The 22,458-nt window shown below is 39.6% G+C and overlaps 1 protein-coding gene across 2 annotated transcripts in view; it reads right to left on the reverse strand.

Annotated features, from left to right (window-relative positions):
- Positions 1–16,509, reverse strand: part of LOC307123470 (caskin-1) — an 81,765-nt gene extending 65,256 nt beyond the window's left edge. For both annotated transcript variants that reach the window (XM_079812004.1, XM_079812003.1), the window contains exon 1: positions 15,937–16,509. In XM_079812004.1, coding sequence (XP_079668130.1) covers positions 15,937–16,030 — 94 coding nt within the window. In that variant the 5' untranslated portion in view covers positions 16,031–16,509. The remainder of the gene's footprint in view (positions 1–15,936) is intronic.
- Positions 16,510–22,458: the final 5,949 nt, after the last annotated feature.

Raw genomic sequence — 22,458 nt, forward strand, 5'->3', positions numbered from 1 at the left:
AGGAGGGAAGGAGGGAAAGAATGAATGAAGAAAGAAAGGAGGGAAGGAGGGAAAGAATGAATGAATGAATGAATGAATGAAGGAAGGAAGGAAGGAAGGAAGGAAGGAAGGAAGGAAGGAAGGAAGGAAGGAAGGAAGGAAGGAAGGAAGGAAGGAAGGAAGGAAGGAAGGAAGGAAAGAATGAGGGAAGGAGGGAAGGAAGGAAGGAGGGAAAGAAGAAAGGAAGGAATGAAGGAAGAAAGGAAGGAGAAAAGAAGGAAAGGAGGGAAGGATGAAAAGAAGAAAGGAAGGAAGGAGGGAATGAAGAAAGGAAGGAAGGAAGGAAGGAGAGAAAGGAGGAAGGAAGGAAGGAAGGAAGGAAGGAAGGAAGGAAGGAAGGAAGGAAGGAAGGAAGGAAGGAAGGAAGGAAGGAAGGAAGGAAGGAAGGAAGGAAGGAAGGAAGGAAGGAAGGAAGGAAGGAAGGAAGGAAGGAAGGAAGGAAGGAAGGAAGGAAGGAAGGAAGGAAGGAAGGAAGGAAGGAAGGAAGGAAGGGGGGAAAGAAGTAAGGAAGGAAGGAGGGAAGGAAGGAGGGAAAGAAGGAAGGAAGGAGGGAAAGAAGGAAGGAAGGAAGGAAGGAAGGAAGGAAGGAAGGAAGGAAGGAAGGAAGGAAGGAAGGAAGGAAGGAAGGAAGGAAGGAAGGAAGGAAGGAAGGAAGGAAGGAAGGAAGGAAGGAAGGAAGGAAGGAAGGAAGGAAGGAAGGAAGGAAGGAAGGAAGGAAGGAAGGAAGGAAGGAAGGGGGAAAGAAGTAAGGAAGGAAGGAGGGAAAGAAGGAAGGAAGGAAGGAAGCACTGCTTGCAGGCAGAAAACAACTGAACGAAATACATCTGCCACCAAATGCTTCATATTAGCCATGAAAAGCACCAGCTATCACTTATGAATAAGAACATTTGGAAATGGATGTTGCTAAATTTAACTTGATGAAAAAAAACTGAATGATCTTCTTTAGCCGTTTTCACCTTTATGATTTGGATAGATATAGAATACAGTTATTTTTATTTAAAAAAACAGACTTTAACCGGAACACTGACACACAGAACGGAGCCACAGCGAAATGTTCAGTGCCCTTCTCAAGGACACAAGGTCTCTGGTCAGAGGAAACCGTGTCACCCTGTTGAAAGTGCAGGTCGGTCCCGCAGCACCGCACACACTTGGCCTTGTACATACAGATGAATCTTCAGCGTCCGCATTCTCAGCTACACATTTGGCCTCAAGTCCAATGAAACCTTGTCTGGGAAAATTACGGCCCAACCAATCAGTGTCAGCTGCAACTGCGGACGGATCAGTTCGAGTTTACAATGCGAAGCTCTGACAATGACAACGACGAAATCAGCACAGAGGAAGCCATCGTAAAAACCCACATTTAGCACTGGTTTTAAAGATTTGACAGCTAAAAATGCATGAAAAGAGATGGTTTAAAACCTTAATAATTCTAGCTGGATGCAAGTAATTGAACAGCTGCTAAACACTCTCGCTCCATCTTCTGATTTTATCAAGGTCAGACACCACTCAAGGAACCACATAAAAATACACAAGAAATGCTTGAATGAACAAGGCATAACCTGTGGCCTTACAACTACAATTTTGGCTGAATAACTGAGCTTATGAAAGCATCAATATGGAATGTCAGCGCTTTAAAGAAAAGACCCAAGATGGCTTTAGGAATTAACCCTGTGATTAACACAAATGTTTACCAAAAAAAAGCATCTTAATTAGTTTGTTGTTTTGGTGTTATATACTATTATAGTATTTATTAATAATTTGAATTGACTTTATTTTTATATTTTCATTTTACTTGAAGTTTTAATCATTTTATTATGTGGTTTTGTCATTTTTATTAGTTTTTATTTAGCTTTATTGTTTCAGTTTTAATTTTAGTACTTCAATACATTTTATTTCAGTTAGTTGCCAAGGCAACATTTCTCATTTCTGTTTTAACTTAAGTTCGATCTTTTCAGATAATATTTTATTTATTTTATTTTATTTCAAATAACAACACAAGATTATTTAAACTTCTAAACACAATTAAAGGGTTACTTCAGCGATTTAGCCAGGGGCGGTTCTAGACCCTTTTTAGGGGGGCTTTTCTGTTATCCCAGCCCCTTTAAAACTATCAACTATCATGTTTTGAAAATGTATTGAAAGTGTAATTTTTACTTTTTAAAATAAAAATGACAATAAGAAATGCAGGGCATGTCGATTAAATAAAGACTTTGATTCAAGTTTTTTTTAATTAAATGTTTTTATTCTCGTTGCTTTTCTGCTCATGCATGTCATGATAGCTTTTCGTCGTCAGAAGTGCAACGCTTGTGCTGCATGTCAGCCGGAGGCTGGACGTTATAGAAGGTATTTTCTGTGATTTAAAAAAAAAATTGATTAGCCTACATTAAATGTATACAATGTCTATGGTTATGTGCCGTCCCAAATTAGCTTTCCATAGTATGGAGCCCAGCACATGATATGTGGACAAAATACAAGTTTTTCAGCACGTTATTCAAACCAAAGCAATCAAGTTTTTTTTTTTTTTTGATCAACAGATTGATAATAGTATGATAATAATGAGATCGCAGGTGAAAAAAGTACACAACACTTCAATAATGTACTTAAAGTGCTCTAAAATTCTTCTTTAGTACGTCTTAAAGGATAGTTCACCCAAAAATGAAAATTAGCCCAAAATGGTTTTCTTAGGTTTTCTCCCGAACAATTTTTTACCGGTCCAATCAGCAAACAGACGGAGTGGCTGAGAGCGATGACGTCGATGGCGTGCGCTAGTTTGAGTTGTAGTTCAGTAATGGCGGCGGTAAAAGATGCGAGTGTGTGGCACCGCTGACGAATGTCCAGAAGTTAAAGCCGGAGTGTGGCGAGGTGGACGAGCGAGCGAGATATGGGAGGAGCGAGCGAGATCGGTGTGCGTGATTGAGAATGAGACACACCGGTCTCGAGTCCTCTCATGAGGGAGCACGGAGGCATATAAGGACGAGCGACACCGGTGAAGGACAAGAGAGGACCAGGCCTGGTTTTTAAGTTGTGTTTTGTTTACGTTTTGTTATGTATATGCGCGGCAGTCGTCCGTGAGGGGCTGCCGCTTTTACTTTCATTTTGTTTATTATTTGATTAAAAGTTGTTAAACATTCGCCGGTTCTCGCCTCCTTCTTCCCTGAACAAACAAACTCCGTTACAGGGAGCAAGAACAATCACTGCTGAGTTTTGTTGGTGGCCATGATGTTGTGGTCCGGGCAAAGTCTTTTTCAGCTCGCTACGTTAGTGGTGAAGGAGTTGCTGAAGCCGTCCGTCTCCCACCACCCACAAAAAAAACCCAGGCTGAATTACGGACTGCTTTTGACAAACACAAGGGTCGTGTGGTAATGTAATTGCTCTCCGAATCCACATCTCTGAGTTTTCAAGAATATATCACTTCAAAATTCACTGTTTATTTCCTTTTTTGACCCCTGCATTGCACCGTGCGGTTGCGTGAGCTGTAATTTGGATGCATTTCTAGACCTGTATTTCTTTAAATGCTGGCAAGTGTTTACAGGAGAAAAATATTTAATCACCGCTCAAAAAATAAAAGAAGAAAAGCAGGTAAACATTTGAATTGGGCTGTTATTTACGGCAGTATTTATTATTATCATACCAAGCATATGACATTTTATTTACAGCATATACAATCATGTTATGATTGCACGTGATATACACCACGAGAGCAGCGCGTTCCGATCACAAAACTCTCCTCTACACTGTGAATAAATCACAATCCGAATGCACAAGGTTTTATGACTGACACTGAGGTGGTGTGCACAGTTAATGTGAGAATCAAAAGCGAACGGCGCATTACATACGTCACGACCAAACGTTAGCGATTGGTTATGGCAGATCCAGAGTGGCTCTTGGCAGATCCAATAGTTTTAAACTTCAACAGAGTTCCCGCCTTCAAGGAAGTAAACGCTTGTCAATGGAGAGTGGCCAGACTCTACACTCACCTAAAGGATTATTAGGAACACCTGTTCAATTTCTCATTAATGCAATTATCTAATCAACCAATCACATGGCAATTGCTTCAATGCATTTAGGGGTGTGGTCCTGGTCAAGACAATCTCCTGAACTCCAAACTGAATGTCAGAATGGGAAAGAAATGTAATTTAAGCAATTTTGAGAGTGGGATGGTTGTTGGTGCCAGACGGGCTGGTCCGAGTATTTCACAATCTGCTCAGTTACTGGGATTTTCACGCACAACCATTTCTAGGGTTTACAAAGAATGGTGTGAAAAGGGAAAATCATCCAGTATGCGGCAGTCCTGTGGGCAAAAATGCCTTGTTGATGCTAGAGGTCAGAGGAGAATGGGCCGACTGATTCAAGCTGATAGAAGAGCAACTTTGACTGAAATAACCACTCGTTACTACCGAGGTATGCAGCAAAGCATTTGTGAAGCCACAACACGCACAACCTTGAGGCGGATGGGCTACAACAGCAGAAGACCCCACCGGGTACCACTCATCTCCACTACAAATAGGAAAAAGAGGCTACAATTTGCACAAGCTCAATAAAATTGGACAGTTGAAGACTGGAAAAATGTTGCCTGGTCTGATGAGTCTCGATTTCTGTTGAGACATTCAGATGGTAGAGTCAGAATTTGGCGTAAACAGAATGAGAACATGGATCCATCATGCCTTGTTACCACTGTGCAGGCTGGTGGTGGTGTAATGGTGTGGGGGATGTTTTCTTGGCACATTTTAGGCCCCTTAGTGCCAATTGGGCATCGTTTAAATGCCATGGCTTTCCTGAGCATTGTTTCTGACCATGTCCATCCCTTTATGACCACCATGTAACCATCCTCTGATGGCTACTTCCAGCAGGATAATGCACCATGTCACAAAGCTCGAATCATTTCAAATTGGTTTCTTGAACATGACAATGAGTTCACTGTACTAAAATGGCCCCCACAGTCACCAGATCTAAACCCAATAGAGCATCTTTGGGATGTGGTGGAACGGGAGCTTCGTGCCCTGGATGTGAATCCCACAAATCTCCATCAACTGCAAGATGCTATCCTATCAATATGGGCCAACATTTCTAAAGAATGCTTTCAGCACCTTGTTGAATCAATGCCACGTAGAATTAAGGCAGTTCTGAAGGCGAAAGGGGGTCAAACACAGTATTAGTATGGTGTTCCTAATAATCCTTTAGGTGAGTGTATGTACAAATGAAATGTACGAGAGTCTGGTAAGACCAGGCTAGGCTAAGCCCCCCTAAGGGTGAAATCCTAGAACCGCTCCTGGATTTAGCATTAAGCTTTGTTTCAATAAAAACCCGGTAGTATATTCAAATTATCGTACTTTACCCCCTCATGTCCCCCTGAGACGAGAGAATTATGCATTTTATTTCTGCAAATATCGTCATTTTGCCTCATGGGATGATTTTTTGGCAAGAGGCTAGAGACTACAGCCAGTAGAAGGAGCTATTTCCGCATGTTTTCAACCCGCCCACAGGGGAGGGATCTCACACGGGCATTAATAACGGAGTGGTACGGAGCAAAGTGAGTGTTTCAACTTTTCAATGAATTCCTATGAAAGTTAAGCTTCCATAGGCATGAATTGATAATGCGCCAGACTGGACACGCGTCATGAATGACAGCCGCGCTTACCTCAGCTCTGCTCAGCTCTTCACTCTCATGATGAATGAAATCTGACTCTGCTGCGTCAGTGCCGTGACTTTTGTTCGGCTCACTCACACTTTATTGAAAAGACACGTTCAGTTTGTGTCTGTTCTCTAACTGAACGAAATTATTTTATTACTATGAAAATCAGAAATATGAAAATCATGGTGTCATGGTGGGCAAGTGATAACCAGTGGCTGTGGCTTTGGGAGTGGCCTCGTTGGGCAGCGAAGCAAGTGCATTCTGGGAGTTGTTGTCTTTCCAAAAACTACATTTTCTGTCTTTTCTCAGTCTAGAAGGCACCAAATTCAAAAATAATTTCACATTTCTACTACATAAATGACCCAGTTTAAATACACATTCATCTTCCCAGCACTGAAGTACCCCTTTAATGATTCCATATCTAATAATATGGAATTAATCATTCCAAAATGGTTAATTCTGAGCGAGTTACACATCTGTAATGTCGCCATGCATCAGAGACTTAAATACAAAATATGTAAATGTACCGGTGTGTAAATGTGCGCGTCTCTATCGCGGTGAATAATCGTAGTGTAGTGATATAATATTCCCTGAATGTAAGATATGCTTACAAAAAGTTCTGTCAATAAAGTCCTGCGTGATCTCATGTATTCTCCTTTAGGCTGAGATAAATGGTGTTTCCTTCCCTGTCTCTCCCTCCCTCTTTCTTTTTCTGAGAGTGCATTGATGTTCATGGCTGGTTGAGCTGATTTGTTCTGGCATTTTCTTTTCGTTGGTTTGGGAATGTCCTGCTCACACCATACACGGTGACTAGAAAACACACACACACACACACACACACACACACACACACATGTTTGTTTTTGTGAAATGTGAGGACATTCCATTGGCGTAATGGTTTTTATACCGTACAAACCGTATTTTCTATCCCCTTACACTGCCCCTGCCCCTAAACCTAGCCCTCACAGGAGACTGTGCAGTTCACTTTCTGTGAAAAAAAACTCATTCTGTGTGATTTATAAGCATTTTGAAAAGTGAGGACATGGGGAACGTCTTCATATTTCACCCTCTTTTTGTAATACCTATGTCATACCCATGTCATTATACACATTTGTGTCCTGATATTTCACGAAAACATGCCCACACACACACACACACACACACACACACACATTGTGCAGAGATGAGGCCCTGTGAGGAGGCACAGTTGCAGAAAAACAGTTACACATGAACATGAATGAGGTAAGATTATGTTAAAAAAAATTTAACTGTGGTCCAAAAACATCACTAAAGTTTGGGAATCTACAAATCTTTAACACAATGCCTGTTTCCACCTCGAAAGGGATTTATCTGATACGGGGGAAGCATTTCCAATTGTCAAGCATGGGTTTCATTTTGTTTGTGTATGCGATAATGAATGAGTCAGTGCTGGAATTTGTTATTTTTAATATTTTGCTGACTGCTCAATGAGGTTGTTATCAGAAGCAGAAAACAACAGCGTTTTTTCTGCGTCTCGCTATCTGTTAATATCACAAAACAAATGTGCCGCCACTGCTGATAAACATCCACAAATACAAGTTTGGTTCATTAAAATTGAAAGATTAGAAAGCAAGATCCTTCATACACAAAGTGATAACACTTGACTAAAGGATGTCATCTTTTCTAACTCAGGAACTTCTTCCTAATAACTTTTATTAAAGAGGACCTATGATGCTTTTATGCCATGTTTTCAACTTTCTTTAGAGTTTAATGTTGCTGTTTAAGGTCTGCAAAGTTACAAAGCATAAAGTCAATCAAAAGGGAGTTATTCTCTATATCAGTAATCACTGTTTCTGAACTCCCTGAAATGCCTTGATTGTAGTCATGAGTTTTCTTCCGATAATGTCCACATCACAATATTCCTCATTTAAATCATTCCCGCCCAAGGCATACACAAAAAATGAGGCCTGGTTGAGTTACGTTAGTAGTGTGTTAAAACTCACGGTTATGGTTAGGGGCGTGAAATTTCTCAAACTTACTCAAAGCAGTTGACCAATCACAATACACTGGTCCAGCTGACCAATCAGAGCATGTTGCACTTTTCGGAAATAGAGACTAAAACTAATGCATGCTTCACATGCTGCTATTGGAAATTTTGTAATTCCTACTTCGGAAGTCGTGACCACGAGCTTGTTGCATTCAAGTGCATTGTGGTCGGAATGAACAGGAATCATGAACACCAGGTTTATTCTTGCCTATTTATTGGGAAAATCTTATTAACACCAAAATGATACAGTGTGTAACGTTATAGTGTCCCATGCACTGACAACCATATAAACATTCAAAATGCAATCCAGATTCTGCTTGCTGACGATTCTGTAATTTCGGTCAAATGCAGGCTATCTTCGCTGTGTAAAAAGCATAAAATACTTCGAACGATTATTCATATTCACTGTATTGCCAAAAGTTTTGGGACATCTGCCTTTACATGCACATTAACTTTAAAGACATCCCATTCATAATCCATAGGGTTTAATACATCTTCAACTCTTCTGGGAAGGCTTTCCAGAAGGTTTAGGAGTGTGTTTATGGGATTGTTTGACCATTCTTCTAGAAGTCTGTTTGTGAGGTCAGGCACTGATGTTGGAAGAGAAGGCATGGCTCTCAGTCTCTGCTCTAATTCATCCCAAAGGTGTTCTATTGGGTTGAGGTCAGGACTCTGTGCAGGCCAGTCAAGTTCCTCCACGCCAAACTTGCTCATCCATGTCTTTATAGACCTTGCTTTGTGCACTGGTGCAGTCATGTTGGAACAGGAAGGGGCCATCCCCAAACTATTCCCAAAGTTGGGAGCGTGAATTGTCCAAAATGTTTTAGTATGCTGAAGCATTAAGAGTTCCTTTCACTGGAACTAAGGGGCCAAGCCCAACCCCTAAAAAACAACCCCGCACCATAATCCCCCCTCCACCAAACTTTACACTTGGCACAATGTAGTCAGGCAAGAACCGTTCTCCTCGCAACCGCCAAACCCAGACTCGTCCATCGGATTGCCAGACACAGAAGCGTGATTCGTCACTCCAGAGAACACGTCTCCACTGCTCTAGAGTCCAGTGGCGGTGTGCTTTACACCACTGCATCCGACGCTTTGCATTGCACTTGGTGATGTAAGGCTTGGATGCAGCTGCTCAGCCATGGAAACCCATTCCATGAAGCTCTCTACATGATGTTTTATTAACACATTTCGGGAGGAGCACGTTCAGAGAATTAAACCCAATTAAACACGAGTGGAGCACATTAAGCTAATCAATTTAATCAACGATAAGACGTGTATATATACAGCAGATTTACCTTCTTTCGATGACCGTTTTTATTTTAGCATCCCTCCACCACTGGACTTATTGCACAGGTGGCAACCTATCACGGTTCCACACTTGAATTCACTGAGCTCCTGAGAGTGACCCATTCTTTCACAAGTGTTTGTAGAAGCAGTCTGCATGCCTAGGTGCTTTATAGCACGCCCATCTTGGGAATTTGGGGATCAAAATGATTTCTGAACTTCCCAGTGGTAAACGTGACATCAAAGGGCAATTCATGTGCAATTTTTACATAGGAAACTCGTATTTATGATAATTCTGATAGCACGTGAAGGCAGCATAAACCCAGCATTACTGAAGAGGTGCTGCAATAATGAAAAATATCTGAAAAAATTATATTGAAACATTCAAGCAAGAAAACCTATTCCCCAAAAACAAAAGCAAGACTTTGCCATAATATGCTCCTTTTTATAACATTAGCAAACATTATTACACTAAACTAAAACTAACTTCTTTTTTAAAAGTCCCTGGACTACATAAAAAACACTTTTAATAAAGAAGTTGTTTAAACATTTTATTACCTGGATGTTTTAAACGTCATGAATCTACATAAATAGATCAACTAAACCTACGTTTACATCCTTACATAAAAGCCATTTCCTGGGTTCATCGGAACCGCCATATTGTAGTTCAACAGAGAGAGAATTACAGAAAGTTTTACACCAAATACACGCAGCCAAATCAGCTAAAAACGTTACACTGTAACATGTAGCTTATTTAAAATAAAATAATAAATAAAATATAAATTTTCACAATATAGTCCACTGACCCAATGTAGTACTTTCATGGACCCTCACAGGAAGACAGATGATTAATACTTGACATTCAATCCACTATTTCCAACTCCACTGTCCCCATCATTTCTTAAAGTGACACACATGCATATAACCTGTCAGAAAATTCCAATATCCGAAAACTAACAATCCGCCCAAGAAAACTAGCCTCGAGCTAGTTTTCTGCAGTCGCATCTTATGATGCAACAATCCATCTTTCATTTTATGGATATATTACAATACTATATACTAAACTTTAGATGCAACCACAAACCAGCATATATTCTAGATATAAAAATGACTATTTAAAACTATTACAAATGCTGTTAGCCGGTAAATTGTCAAACATCTGGTCCGCTTGGATTTTCTTTTTATCTCTTAAGACCTTTTGTAATCATGTGAAAATGAAATCACTGAGAGAAATATACTAAAAACAGGTCAAATGATTAGTTACACTTACTTTACATTAGGTCAGTTATATGCAAATCTACACGTTCATTCTTCAAAAATGACAAAACTATTACAAATGCTGTTAGCTGGTAAATTAACGAACATCTGGTCCACTGGAGTTTTCTTTTATCACTTAAGACCTTTGGGAAACATGTGAAAATGAAATCAGTGACAGAAATATACTAAAAAATAGGTCAAATCTGCCACCTCGTGCATGGATTTTTGAGAATCATTAATGCTGTAAAAAAAAAACTTTTCTGAAACGCTTTGATTTTTCCTGGCTTTCCATCTGTTCGGCTGTTTGAATGAATCTGTGGGTGGCTTGTCATTCATAAAAGATTTAGAATAACATGAGAAGTAATTAATTGTTTCACAATCTCCAAATCAAATAAGATTTTTTACATTTTATTACACACACAAAAATGTGTGTTGTTACTTAATGAAGCTATTTTTAAATTACATTAATTAATGTATGTGATGTAGGTTAATTCAATCATATTAAATAACATTTTAACAGGAAGATTTTTGGAAATGCTCAATCGGAACTGAAAGCTACTTACTGCTCTATATGCTAATCACAGTAGCAGGTGCTTTAAGTGGCCTGGTGTCAACGATCAGTGGTTAACAGGCCATGCAAGAACAACATTTAACTGCTCTAGAACAAGAGGAAGGAGTTTCTCGAAGCAGCAGTGTCAAATCAACATGCTTAAGATATATGTACTCTTACAGGCACTAATTTAATCTGCTCTACTAAATCAATTTGTTCAAATACTGGTGAGGAATACATGTTGTTAAAACGAGATCCAGGACAGAAAAAAAAACACATTTTTATTTTAGAAATTACTAGGTAAACATACTTTATATCAGGACAGGTATACGCAAATCCATACATTCATTTTTAAAAATGACAAAAATAACAAAAAGCAGACAATGCTTCAAATAAATTATTTAGAATATAACCAGTAACGAATATTCATTCAATATAAAAATAATGACCTAATGTGAACAAGGTTTGGACTGATTAGTATACTAATCGGTCCAAACCTGGTTGCCTTAAAATTTTTAGTTCAATGAAATTCACATTTTCAGTTAATCCAAAGGAGGAGATAATCAACAGAAACTCTAAATATTATGGTATCTGAACCACAGTTAATTTGACATAAGAAAAAAAAGTTGTGATAATGAAGATCATTTTATACCGTAGAATCGCTAACCTCCATAATGGTGACTTCAAATAACAGCATAAATTAGCACACAACCGCATTAGTAACAATAAACTGAACTTTAAAAACAACTATAGCCTTATTAATTTCCAACATCAACTATTTACAATCCTTATAAGCCAAATTAAATATTCATATGCATGAGTCAATGGCCACTCCCTCAAACACCACAGTTGAAACTACTCTTTTATTTATGACTGACTTACTGACTGAAATACATGGACCTTTATGGACTTTGCTTTGTGCACTGGTGCGCAGTCATGTTGAAACAGGAAGGGGCCATCCCCAAACTGTTCCCACAAAGTTGGGAGCCTGAAATTGTCCCAAATGTCTTGGGTATGCTGAAGCATTCACTGGAACTAAGGGACCAAACCCAACCCCTGAAAGACAACCCCACACCATAATCGCCCCTCCACCAAACTTTACACTTGGCACAATGCAGTCAGGCAAGTACCGTTCTCCTGGCAACCGCCAAACCCAGACTCGTCCATCGGATTCCCCCAATACTTTTGGCTATATAGTTATAGTAGACCAATCAACAGAGTAAACTGTGTGCTAAATTCACTTTTTCTGTGAATTTTTTCAAGTTCAAGGATGTCATGTAATAAACCTTTAGAGAACATAGATTTTCATTTATGAGAGAAGATGTAGTTTTCTGAGATGAGAACATCAACAGTCCAACAGCAGAACATATTGGACATTGATGTAAAGGTGTTAGCCAGGGTTTTGCAACAATCACAGAAAGGATGTATGCAGTCTGACATACCGACACATCAACTGATCCTCTCTTTTACTATGCCTTCAGAGGAAAACAGTAACTACTGTCTTAAAAGAATATCTACAAAGGTATCAATATGTCTCGATTCAGCACACCCGAACTCTATCATTTTGTTAAATTACAGGTATAAATAAAAATTTCAGTGCTCTTTTTTTCTAAAGATGATGGTGCCTAAAGATTTCTTTACCAACACAATGAAAAGAAGGGCATCTTCAGTATAGCTATTATTGTAATACTGTCTCTCACACACACATACAGAGAGAGAGAGAGAGAGAGAGAGAGAGAGTGGCCTGCTTTCATTTCAGGCCACCCCTCCTACCATAGCAGGAGATGCATCTCACCACCTGGGATGTTACCCAGCGCTGAAAGTGGTAATTGCATTTCAATTATAGGAATGTGTGCACATATGTTTGTGTGGTTTATGCCTGATCTTGTGCAACAGTCACTGACAGTATATATAGTAGAACTGTTGGTATAGGATTCGTTGTATAAATACGATGAAAAGCTATTCCAACTGAGCATGGTTTGTGACCTACCAAAACAGTCAAATATTATGTGCATTTTTGAGACAGCTATGACAGTCTGTTTTAAGGCCATTTTAAGGGCTGTGTAAACCAATGATTAATAATTTACACCAACTAATAATGTTTTTATACAATAGAGTTATAAATATAATTCTAAATGTAAAGGAATAGCAGAGTTCACATCACAACTATACACTATAAAAAAAAGGTTCTATATGGCACTAAAATTGGATCTTGGCTCATAATCATAGGGGAACCTTTTTAAGTGCTGTATAGCACCAATTTTGGTGCTTCAGTGGATCTTCAGCAGTTCTTCACCGGTTCTTTTACTAAGGTGCTATATAGCACCTCTGACTAAGGTGCTATATAGCACCGCTAACATATACAGAACATGTTAATATATAGTGCTATATAGCACCAAAAGTGGTTCCTCTATGATTGCGACAAAGAACCACTTTTAGTGCCATTTAGAACCTTTTTTTTTAGAGTGTAACGATAACACCACAGAAGAACGAAATCATTGGAATCGCTTTCAGAATGACGTTTTCCAGCTGATGAATGATAAAAACATTGACAGCCAATCAGAATCCATTCTACGTTTAAGACCTTGAACATTTAAAGTGGCAGATGACAAAACAGAAGCGCATTCTTATAATAAACAGAAGGTTATCATGCATTGCTGTGAATGCTAATATGGTTATTGTTATCATTATGTCTATAGGTATTCGTGGTATTTGTAGTCGGTACATTTCACTGTGGATTCTTTGGGAAATCAGTCGCAATTTCGACGCAGGCTTTGCGAGCAGACCTTTACGATATGGGCTCAACAGTAATGCGACAACATTTAAGTAACTGTGTTCATTCTAATGCCTGATCTGTGACCAGTGATTCTGATATGTAATGATTTATGTACAGTCAGATGTTCTTTGTTTATGTGTCAGTAAATCAAACATAAATCATACCAGTGACCAAACGATCAACTTCACATTGTTTATTTTAGTAGGATGAAAATAATATTTTATTTAAAGGGGCTATATGCAACTTTTTCCCCAAAATAAACGTAACAATAGCCCTTTTATTGTACCATACATACTGACACCTTGTCCGCTCACAGTGGGTGCACCTATAAGCCTGTATCCTATTTTTCCTATTTTCTGGCGGGTCGTTTTTTTCCCGCGCTGTCTGCGGATGTGACGTCACCACCGCTGCGAGAGCGAGCAGAAAATAAGAGCAGTTCGGTTTTTTGGCCACAGGTGTCAGTCGCGAGTTTAAATTTCAGAAAAACGCATATAGCCCCTTTAATAATCTGCTCCCTTTACTGCAGCTGTCAATCAAACAGCGGAAGTTTATCAGTGACTCGGACTCGTGCCAAAACTCACATTATAATCAACAAACCTCTTATTTACATTATGTTTGCACTGTTAGTTATGATGAAAGCATTTGTTAGTGTACAGAAATCGAGTTGCAATGACAAGATCACTGCATTCATGGGCTCATTCAAAATGCTACAATGCTCATCACTACAACCTTTCATGCAACAATCGAAATATAATGCTATAATCAACACTTCTCACGATTAGGTAATCTTGAGAGCTGTAATAGCACAAACGTGCTAAAAGTGTTCGAGAGAGTTAAACATGTAATACATGTAATATTTCGTATGCAAAGATGTTAGCCAATCACAGCAGTGGGCGTTTACACTGAAGTCTCACAGCAGACACACCCCTTCAAACAGAGCGTTCAAATCAGAGGGCTAAAATCAAGGTAGGAAAGATGCCTTTTATTTCGAAATTATGACCATTTTTGATGTAAACATCATAAGTGCACCCCAGGAAACATTATAAAACAATGCAGTTCATGGCCCATTTAAAAGCATGTAGTAATGCAATACTAAAAGGTCACTAAAAACAAGCTACATAGGCACCTAGCATTATGCTCACCTATAGCAACCAATGTGACCTGGTGACCTCCAATGATAAAATCGCTGTCAGTGTGAACGCCCCTTTACACTCATAATGGCCAGACGCCCAAACAGCTGAGTGAGTGGCCTCTCACGCTCTCTCTTATGTACTCACACACTTTATTACTCTGACATCTGGCGCTTTTCACCAATATAATCCCTCTTCCTTTCCCGAGCCTAATGCTTCGCAACAAGGACAAACAAGATGGTATCTATCTATCTATCTATCTATCTATCTATCTATCTATCTATCTATCTATCTATCTATCTATCTATCTATCTATCTAAATACATTGAAGAACAGGTAGCTGGAAATAAAACATCTGACAGGAATAACACGCAGGCTACTTTGATATAAAATAAACATGGAATCTATCTATCGACATCATAAATCTATAATATGAAGAACAGTCAGGTACTTGGAAATAAAATCATAAATCTGATGTAACACCGAATGAACCATAAATGTAAAATGACAATATCCATCTGCACATGTTTCCTTCAATACTCCATCTCTTTAATCTTTGGCGATCTTGAGCCACCTGCCATGAGCGCGCGCTCATCTGGACATCAAAGCGGATTTGGCGCGGCCAGCCACTCTCATGCCGTTACACACAGCGAGCATCAAGTATTGACGATCCATCTACACTGAGCGACGCGACAGACGTGGAACGCTTCCGTTACAATCAGCGAATGTAGATATCTGGGCTGATAATAACTAAAAAGAACCGACTCACTCAAGAGTCATTCGGACGACCCTGCCGCGCTGTGTGATTTTGAGTCACTGAGGAAACGGTAGTGTCGTTGGTTTAGAAATCGGACTGGACGCGCATGGTGCTCCGACAAAATGCACGAGAACGGTTCGTCAACGTCACAAAAATCATTTAGTTTCGGTACGTTTTAAAAATTTAGGCGGTTCCTAACCAGAAACGATTCTCGGTTCCCAATCGTACCTAGACGCGCATACGACACTAGCATGCAGAAGGCCTACAAAGTCATTTTTATACATGCTCTTAAGAGGGAATTGGCTGCAAATGCACGAATTCTGTTCAACGCACATTTATTTATTTCGCTAAAGCAAAGTGTTTTGCCATATAACATCACATATTCAAAAGCCTTGCCTGCTTGAGTGGTCATTGAAGCAATAGCAAGGGGGTGTGTGGAGGGTGTGATGAGACATTTGAAGATCGGTGGGTGTGATACTCACTCGCTTTGCCCTGTTTGGGTCTCTGGAGGAGCCGTTGGACGGTTATCAGATCCTCCGTCTTCACCGCCTGCAAGAGTTCCTGTTCTTTCCCCATCCTGTTCAATCACACACTCAAGCACCCTCTCTCACACATGCAGTCATGGCTATACTTTTACATCCAGCGCGTCTTCAGGGGACCAGGCGACCATAGCGGTGCCGTGAACGCCAGCACATCCTCGCCGTTCATCGTAAAAAGGTCGAGTGCGCAGAGATGCGTTTACATGCCCGGTGGAGTGACCAGCAGCGTCCACGCAGTCGCCAATGACGAAAAAGGGTCTTGTTGCGTACTGAGGTGACAGAATCCAATCGTTTTCAGGTTAAAGGGACGCGGAAACCTTGCGCGTATTTACGCACGGTGACATGGCTCGTTACAAAAATATCAGATGTTGTGTAAATCAAAACGGAAGTCGTCTCTTTGACCCGAAGCTCGTAGAGAGACAGTATATATTACGTAAACATCCAAGCAGATGTGCGCGCGGGCGCTGGAGGTTGTAATCCGCTGTCGCTTTCGCATGTGCGCATGTATGTGTGTGTGTGTGTGTGTGTATCTGTGTATGTATGGCAAGCCGTTTTACCATTTCATCATTTTTCTTTTCTTTTTTACTTTATGTAGGTTATTTTTTAGTGACTAATCTTTTTCAGTTTTACCGGAAAAACACACTATTTTCTATAGGTCTTTATTCAATTAGTACAAAAAAACTAGAATAGTTTCTTAATAAAACCACATCCAGGTACCGATAAAAAAATAAAATAAAGCATGGTAGCTGGAAGTGAAAAGGTGGTATCTGATGAAGAACTCTTTAGAATTTTTGTCACATGCTTGTCTGTTTGTGTTGTCATCCTATTTCACACAGCGAACTGGACGCGCGTATAAATTGAGCGTTTGAAGCGAAATGGAGAAATATGTCATAAAACACCACTCTGCCTCTTTTCATTTTCATAAAAATATATATATTTAACATTAATAGCCACACAAATGTGGTCCAGGCAACTCCTACATTATCTTCACTGCATGTATATTTAAATACCCTTAAAAAATAAAGTTATGAAACTACTCTTTGCCCTCAGTCAAAAAGATTAGGCAGACAACAAATTATAGATTCATGACACCAAAAATCGGCCTTTAGATCCACACAAGACGAACCACTACAAGACATCAGAGCCAGCGGCAAACGTCAGAAGGACTAGCCGAGGAAAGGCTGCTGTCGCCGGGGTTAGTGAGCGCTGAGTGCCCGGTGATCACCTTGATCTCACAACTCCAAAAACGCAAGAATATTTTTAAAAAAAAATAGGCGCTCTCTTTATAAATAAACCACAGATTTGAGGTTTAAACAACTACATTCTCACCTGAAAAAGTCTTAAAACCTCATTTTGTGACACAATAGTAGTATTTTTAAATTATGCAGGGTTTCTCATCACGTCACTTTATAAAGTGACAGCAGCAAGCAGGCTCCTGATTGGTTAACGCGGCGCGAATTGGTGCCAAAGTTCAAATTTTTCAACTCGGGCGTCAGACGCGAATTCGCTTCAAACACGTGAATGCACAAAAAGCACCACTCGCGTGTAAGGTGCGTATCGCGCAAGACGTTCAATTCGCATCCAATTCGCGTCATACGCGCGAACTGGACCCGCGAATGAGGGGGAATCGCGTCCATCGCGCCGCGTGAAACGCATCTATCGCGCCGCAGGACCTCCAGATGCGCGTCAACACGCCTTTCCATTGACTTAACATTGAAATCAATCGCTCCTGACGCTCTATTCGCGTATGGTGTGAACACAGCATTATACTGTGTTTAACGTTTGACTGTTCTGCCTGTGTAGTCACCTGACAGATCCTTCTACATTAAACTCCATTTGAGAATTGTATCAGCACATCTTCGTCTTCCTGCCTACACACACCCGTGACTATTTTATGGCAAACAACTGCAATTAATCCTTCAATCTTTTTGAGCTATGACAAATTCCAATTAAATTATGTTCAACCAACAAATTACTGTGAGTTAGGGGAACTTAATTATTTGTAGAATAAAAAGTGGTTAACTCTTTTCCCGCCATTGCTGGAAATTTCCAGCTTTCCGTGTTTTCACTGTTATACAGTAGGGGGCGCTAATACGCATCTTCTGAAAGAGTACTGAATCTCCTGATCAAAACAGGCGAAACTGCCTAATGTTACTGAATGAAATGTTAACTCAGGAAGTGGTATAGGAGTGTGCAAGCTTTGGGGGTGTTGATGGACTTGATGTACACCATCTATGTTTTGATCATCGTCCTTGATCTACACTATCTATGTTTTGATCATCGTCCTGATTCCTATCCAGATCTAGTCTTTCGCTCAAAATGAGGCTTTTTTTTGCTTTTTTTTAACTTATACCCAAATTCAAGTGTTGATAAAAAAGGAATCCATTAAGATTGAATAAAACAGATGTTTTTTTTGTTTAAAAGCAGAGTGTCTGTTTCTTTTGATATTGCATATTCAGATATTCGTACAACAAAATATTCACTTTTGTGAAAATGCTCAAAAATGCTGAATCAAAAAGTGACTTGCCGCTTTTTTTCAAAAAGAGTTAAGATGATTACTCAAAACAGATTAAATAACTTGTTCCAACTAACTGAGTTGTGGCCCTGGAACCAATTATTCTTATTTATTTCAGTTCAAATCAACAGCTAACATAACACATACTAACTTATCTAACATTTAAATCAAATGAACAAATAAAACATTACTTGTCGATGCCGTTTTCGCAGTCATTGTAGTGGATACCTTCATCTAGCCGCCCACAACCTAACCATGCACATGCACTACTCTTCAACACAATGGTACCCACAAAGCTTCAACATTATAGAAAGTATTAAATCAATGCATTCAATTTTTAACTGGCAAGCAACCATTTATTTAAGGTGGGTCTCCTGAATTTCTTTTTAGAGTGTAGTGACAAATTTAAAAAGGGAGTCACTGATGGATGACATACTAGTACTATTAACATAAAAACAAATTAAATGAATACATGTTAAGACAGCTTGCCACATAGTGTGTGTGTGTGTGTGTGTGTGTGTGTGTGTGTGTGTGTGTGTGTGTGTGTGTGTGTGTGTGTGTGTGTGTGTGTGTGTGTGTGTGTGTGTGTGTGTGTGTGTGTGTGTGTGTGTGTGTGTGTGTGTGTGTGTGTGTGTGTGTGTGTGAGAGAGAGAGAGAGAGAGAGAGAGAGAGAGAGAGAGAGAGAGAGAGAGAGAGAGAGAGAGAGAGAGAGAGAGAGAGAGAGAGAGAGAGAGAGAGTGAGAGAGTGCTGGTGCTGCATCAATCAGGGGGCGTGACTAAATAGACCCTTTCCCATGAGCCGAACAGATTAAAAGGGAGGAAAGCAGTGTGTGTTGTGTTTGTGTGTTGAGTGTGTTTTTGAAGAGAAAGGTCACAGGACAAATTTCAGTGGGTTAGGTACTGACCTTGTACACTGAGCCAAAGGAACACGGTCCTTTAAAGAAGGGAGGAACACTGTTAAATGAACGTGTCATCTAAAGAAAAAATATATAATAATTACAATTCAGTCATTATTTAGGCTACTCACCCATAGCTGTTCCAAACCTGATCTTCTTTCTTCTAGCTGAACACCAAAAGGGGACATTTCACAATAAGTTCACAAGATCCACTTTATATTAGGTGGCCTTAACTACTATGCACTAACATTTAAATTAATAATTTGTTACTATGCACTTATTGTACATACATGTTTTTACATTGTACTTACATTTTAAAAATAACCTGCATGTTATTACATCTGTAATTCATTTCTGTAGTTAATTCTGTAGTTAATATACATATATATTAACGTATTTATTCCTTTTTTATATATGGTTGGACTTGTTTTAATATATTTGCACTTGTGCACATTGTGTTATTTATGTTATGATTCTTTTATGCATAGTGATTGTGTGTTACTCTACGTGGCCTTGTTAATTGCCCCTTGGGGAGTTGAATTGAAAAAAAATTGAAAATTGTTACATTTATAATTATACTGTTGACACTTCCCTTAAACCTGACCCTACCCTTAAACTTACCCATACCACCACACCTGTCCCTAACTTTACACGTATCCCACCTCAATATCAGCAAAAGTGTTTTGCAATACGATATGAACACAATAAGTACATTGCACTTATTTTTTGATGTAAGTACATAGTAGTTAAGGCCACCTAATATAACGTGGGACCGTTCACACAATAAAACAAAAGCATACAACGACAGTGACCACAACCTGCCAAGGTTAACAGTACAGGTTGGTCATATAATTAGAATATCATCAAAAAGTTGATTTATTTCACTAATTCCATTCAAAAAGTTAAACTTGTATATTATATTCATTCATTACACACAGACTGATATATTTCAAATGTTTATTTCTTTTAATTTTGGTGCCACACTCTAATCAGCTAATGAACTCAAAACACCTGCAAAGGCCTTTAAATGCTCTCAGTCTAGTTCTGTAGGCTACACAATCATGGGGAAGACTGCTGACTTGACAGTTGTCCAAAAGACGATCATTGACACCTTGCACAAGGAGGGCAAGACACAAAAGGTCATTGCAAAAGAGGCTGGCTGTTCAAGCACATTAATAGAGAGGCGAAGGGAAGGAAAAGATGTGGTAGAAAAAAGTGTACAAGCAATAGGGATAACCGCACCCTGGAGAGGATTGTGAAACAAAACCCTTTCAAAAATGTGGGAGAGATTCACAAAGAGTGGACTGCAGCTGGAGTCAGTGCTTCAAGAACCACTACACACAGACGTATGCAAGACATGGGTTTCAGCTGTCGCATTCCTTGTGTCAAGCCACTCTTGAACAACAGACAGTGTCAGAAGCGTCTCGCCTGGGCTAAAGACAAAAAGGACTGGGCTGCTGCTGAGTGGTCCAAAGTTATGTTCTCTGATGAAAGTAAATGCTGCATTTCCTTTGGAAATCAGGGTCCCAGAGTCTGGAGGAAGAGAGGAGAGGCACACAATCCACGTTGCTTGAGGTCCAGTGTAAAGTTTCCACAGTCAGTGATGGTTTGGGGTGCCATGTCATCTGCTGGTGTTGGTCCACTGTGTTTTCTGAGGTCTAAGGTCAACGCAGCCGTATACCAGGAAGTTTTAGAGCACTTCATGCTTCCTGCTGCCGACCAACTTTATGGAGATGCAGATTTCATTTTCCAACAGGACTTGGCACCTGCACACAGTGCCAAAGCAACCAGTACCTGGTTTAAGGACCATGGTATCCCTGGACTGAATTGGCCAGCAAACTCGCCTGACCTTAACCCCATAGAAAATCTATGGGTTATTGTGAAGAGGAAGATGCGATATGCCAGACCCAACAATGCAGAAGAGCTGAAGGCCACTATCAGAGCAACCTGGGCTCTCATAACACCTGAGCAGTGCCACAGATTGATCGACTCCATGCCACGCCGCATTGCTGCAGTAATTCAGGCAAAAGGAGCCCCAACTAAGTATTGAGTGCTGTCCATGCTCATACTTTTCATGTTCATACTTTTTAGTTGGCCAAGATTTCACAAAAATTGGTCTTAAGTAATATTCAAATTTTCTGAGATACTGAATTTGGGATTTTCCTTAGTTGTCAGTTATAATCATCAAAATTAAAAGAAATAAACATTTGAAATATATCAGTCTGTGTGTAATGAATGAACATAATATACAAGTTTTACTTTTTGAATGGAATTAGTGAAATCAATTTTTTTCATGATATTCTAATTATATGACCAGCACCTGTATAATTTGCAACCGCCTGTGAGCAACAGAGAGTTGTATTTAGGTGAAAACCTTAATGGTGCATCACACTAATGTCAGTTATGCAAATGATGTTCCAGTATGGTGAAACATCTGAAAACTTCTATTCCACAGAAGAAAGAAACACAACAGTATTCTAATTTTTTTTTAAGTGAGCTGTTCCTTTAAATCTCATTGGTGGCCCTCAGACACTGATAGCCATACTGCTCTGATTATTATCATATAATTTAATCGTTCTCTTACTCTCTATCTCTGTCATTTCAGACATAATTTTGGTGACAATCTTACAATTAAAAGTCTGTGATACGATACGTTACTCCCTAAGGGTGTCAGCAAAACCAGAGCAGATGTCTAATTTGGGATCCATTCTAACCCACATCAATCAGTGGGTAATTGGCCGTTCTTTACTTATTTTGCACTGTCAGTTTTAAGGACTGCAATAACTAAATTTATACTCGGTTATTTGCGAGGTAAAACTTCTTATCAAATTAACCGCAGGGAAATTCCCCTCCTACCAGTTCCTGGCTCTGTCCAATGTGGAATCTGCTACATTTGCGTTTGTTCTAGTTCACCAACAATTGCGTTTGTTCTAGTTCACCAACAATTTACTCCTGGAGATCTGCCTTCCTGCAGAAAATAGTTCAGACTGTAATTAAACACAACTGAATCAAGTAATTCAGCAGGTGTGTTGGGGCTGGAATGAAACCCTTCCA

This window comes from Gobio gobio, assembly GCF_949357685.1.
Source record: "Gobio gobio genome assembly, chromosome: 3".
Lineage (NCBI taxonomy): Eukaryota > Metazoa > Chordata > Actinopteri > Cypriniformes > Gobionidae > Gobio > Gobio gobio.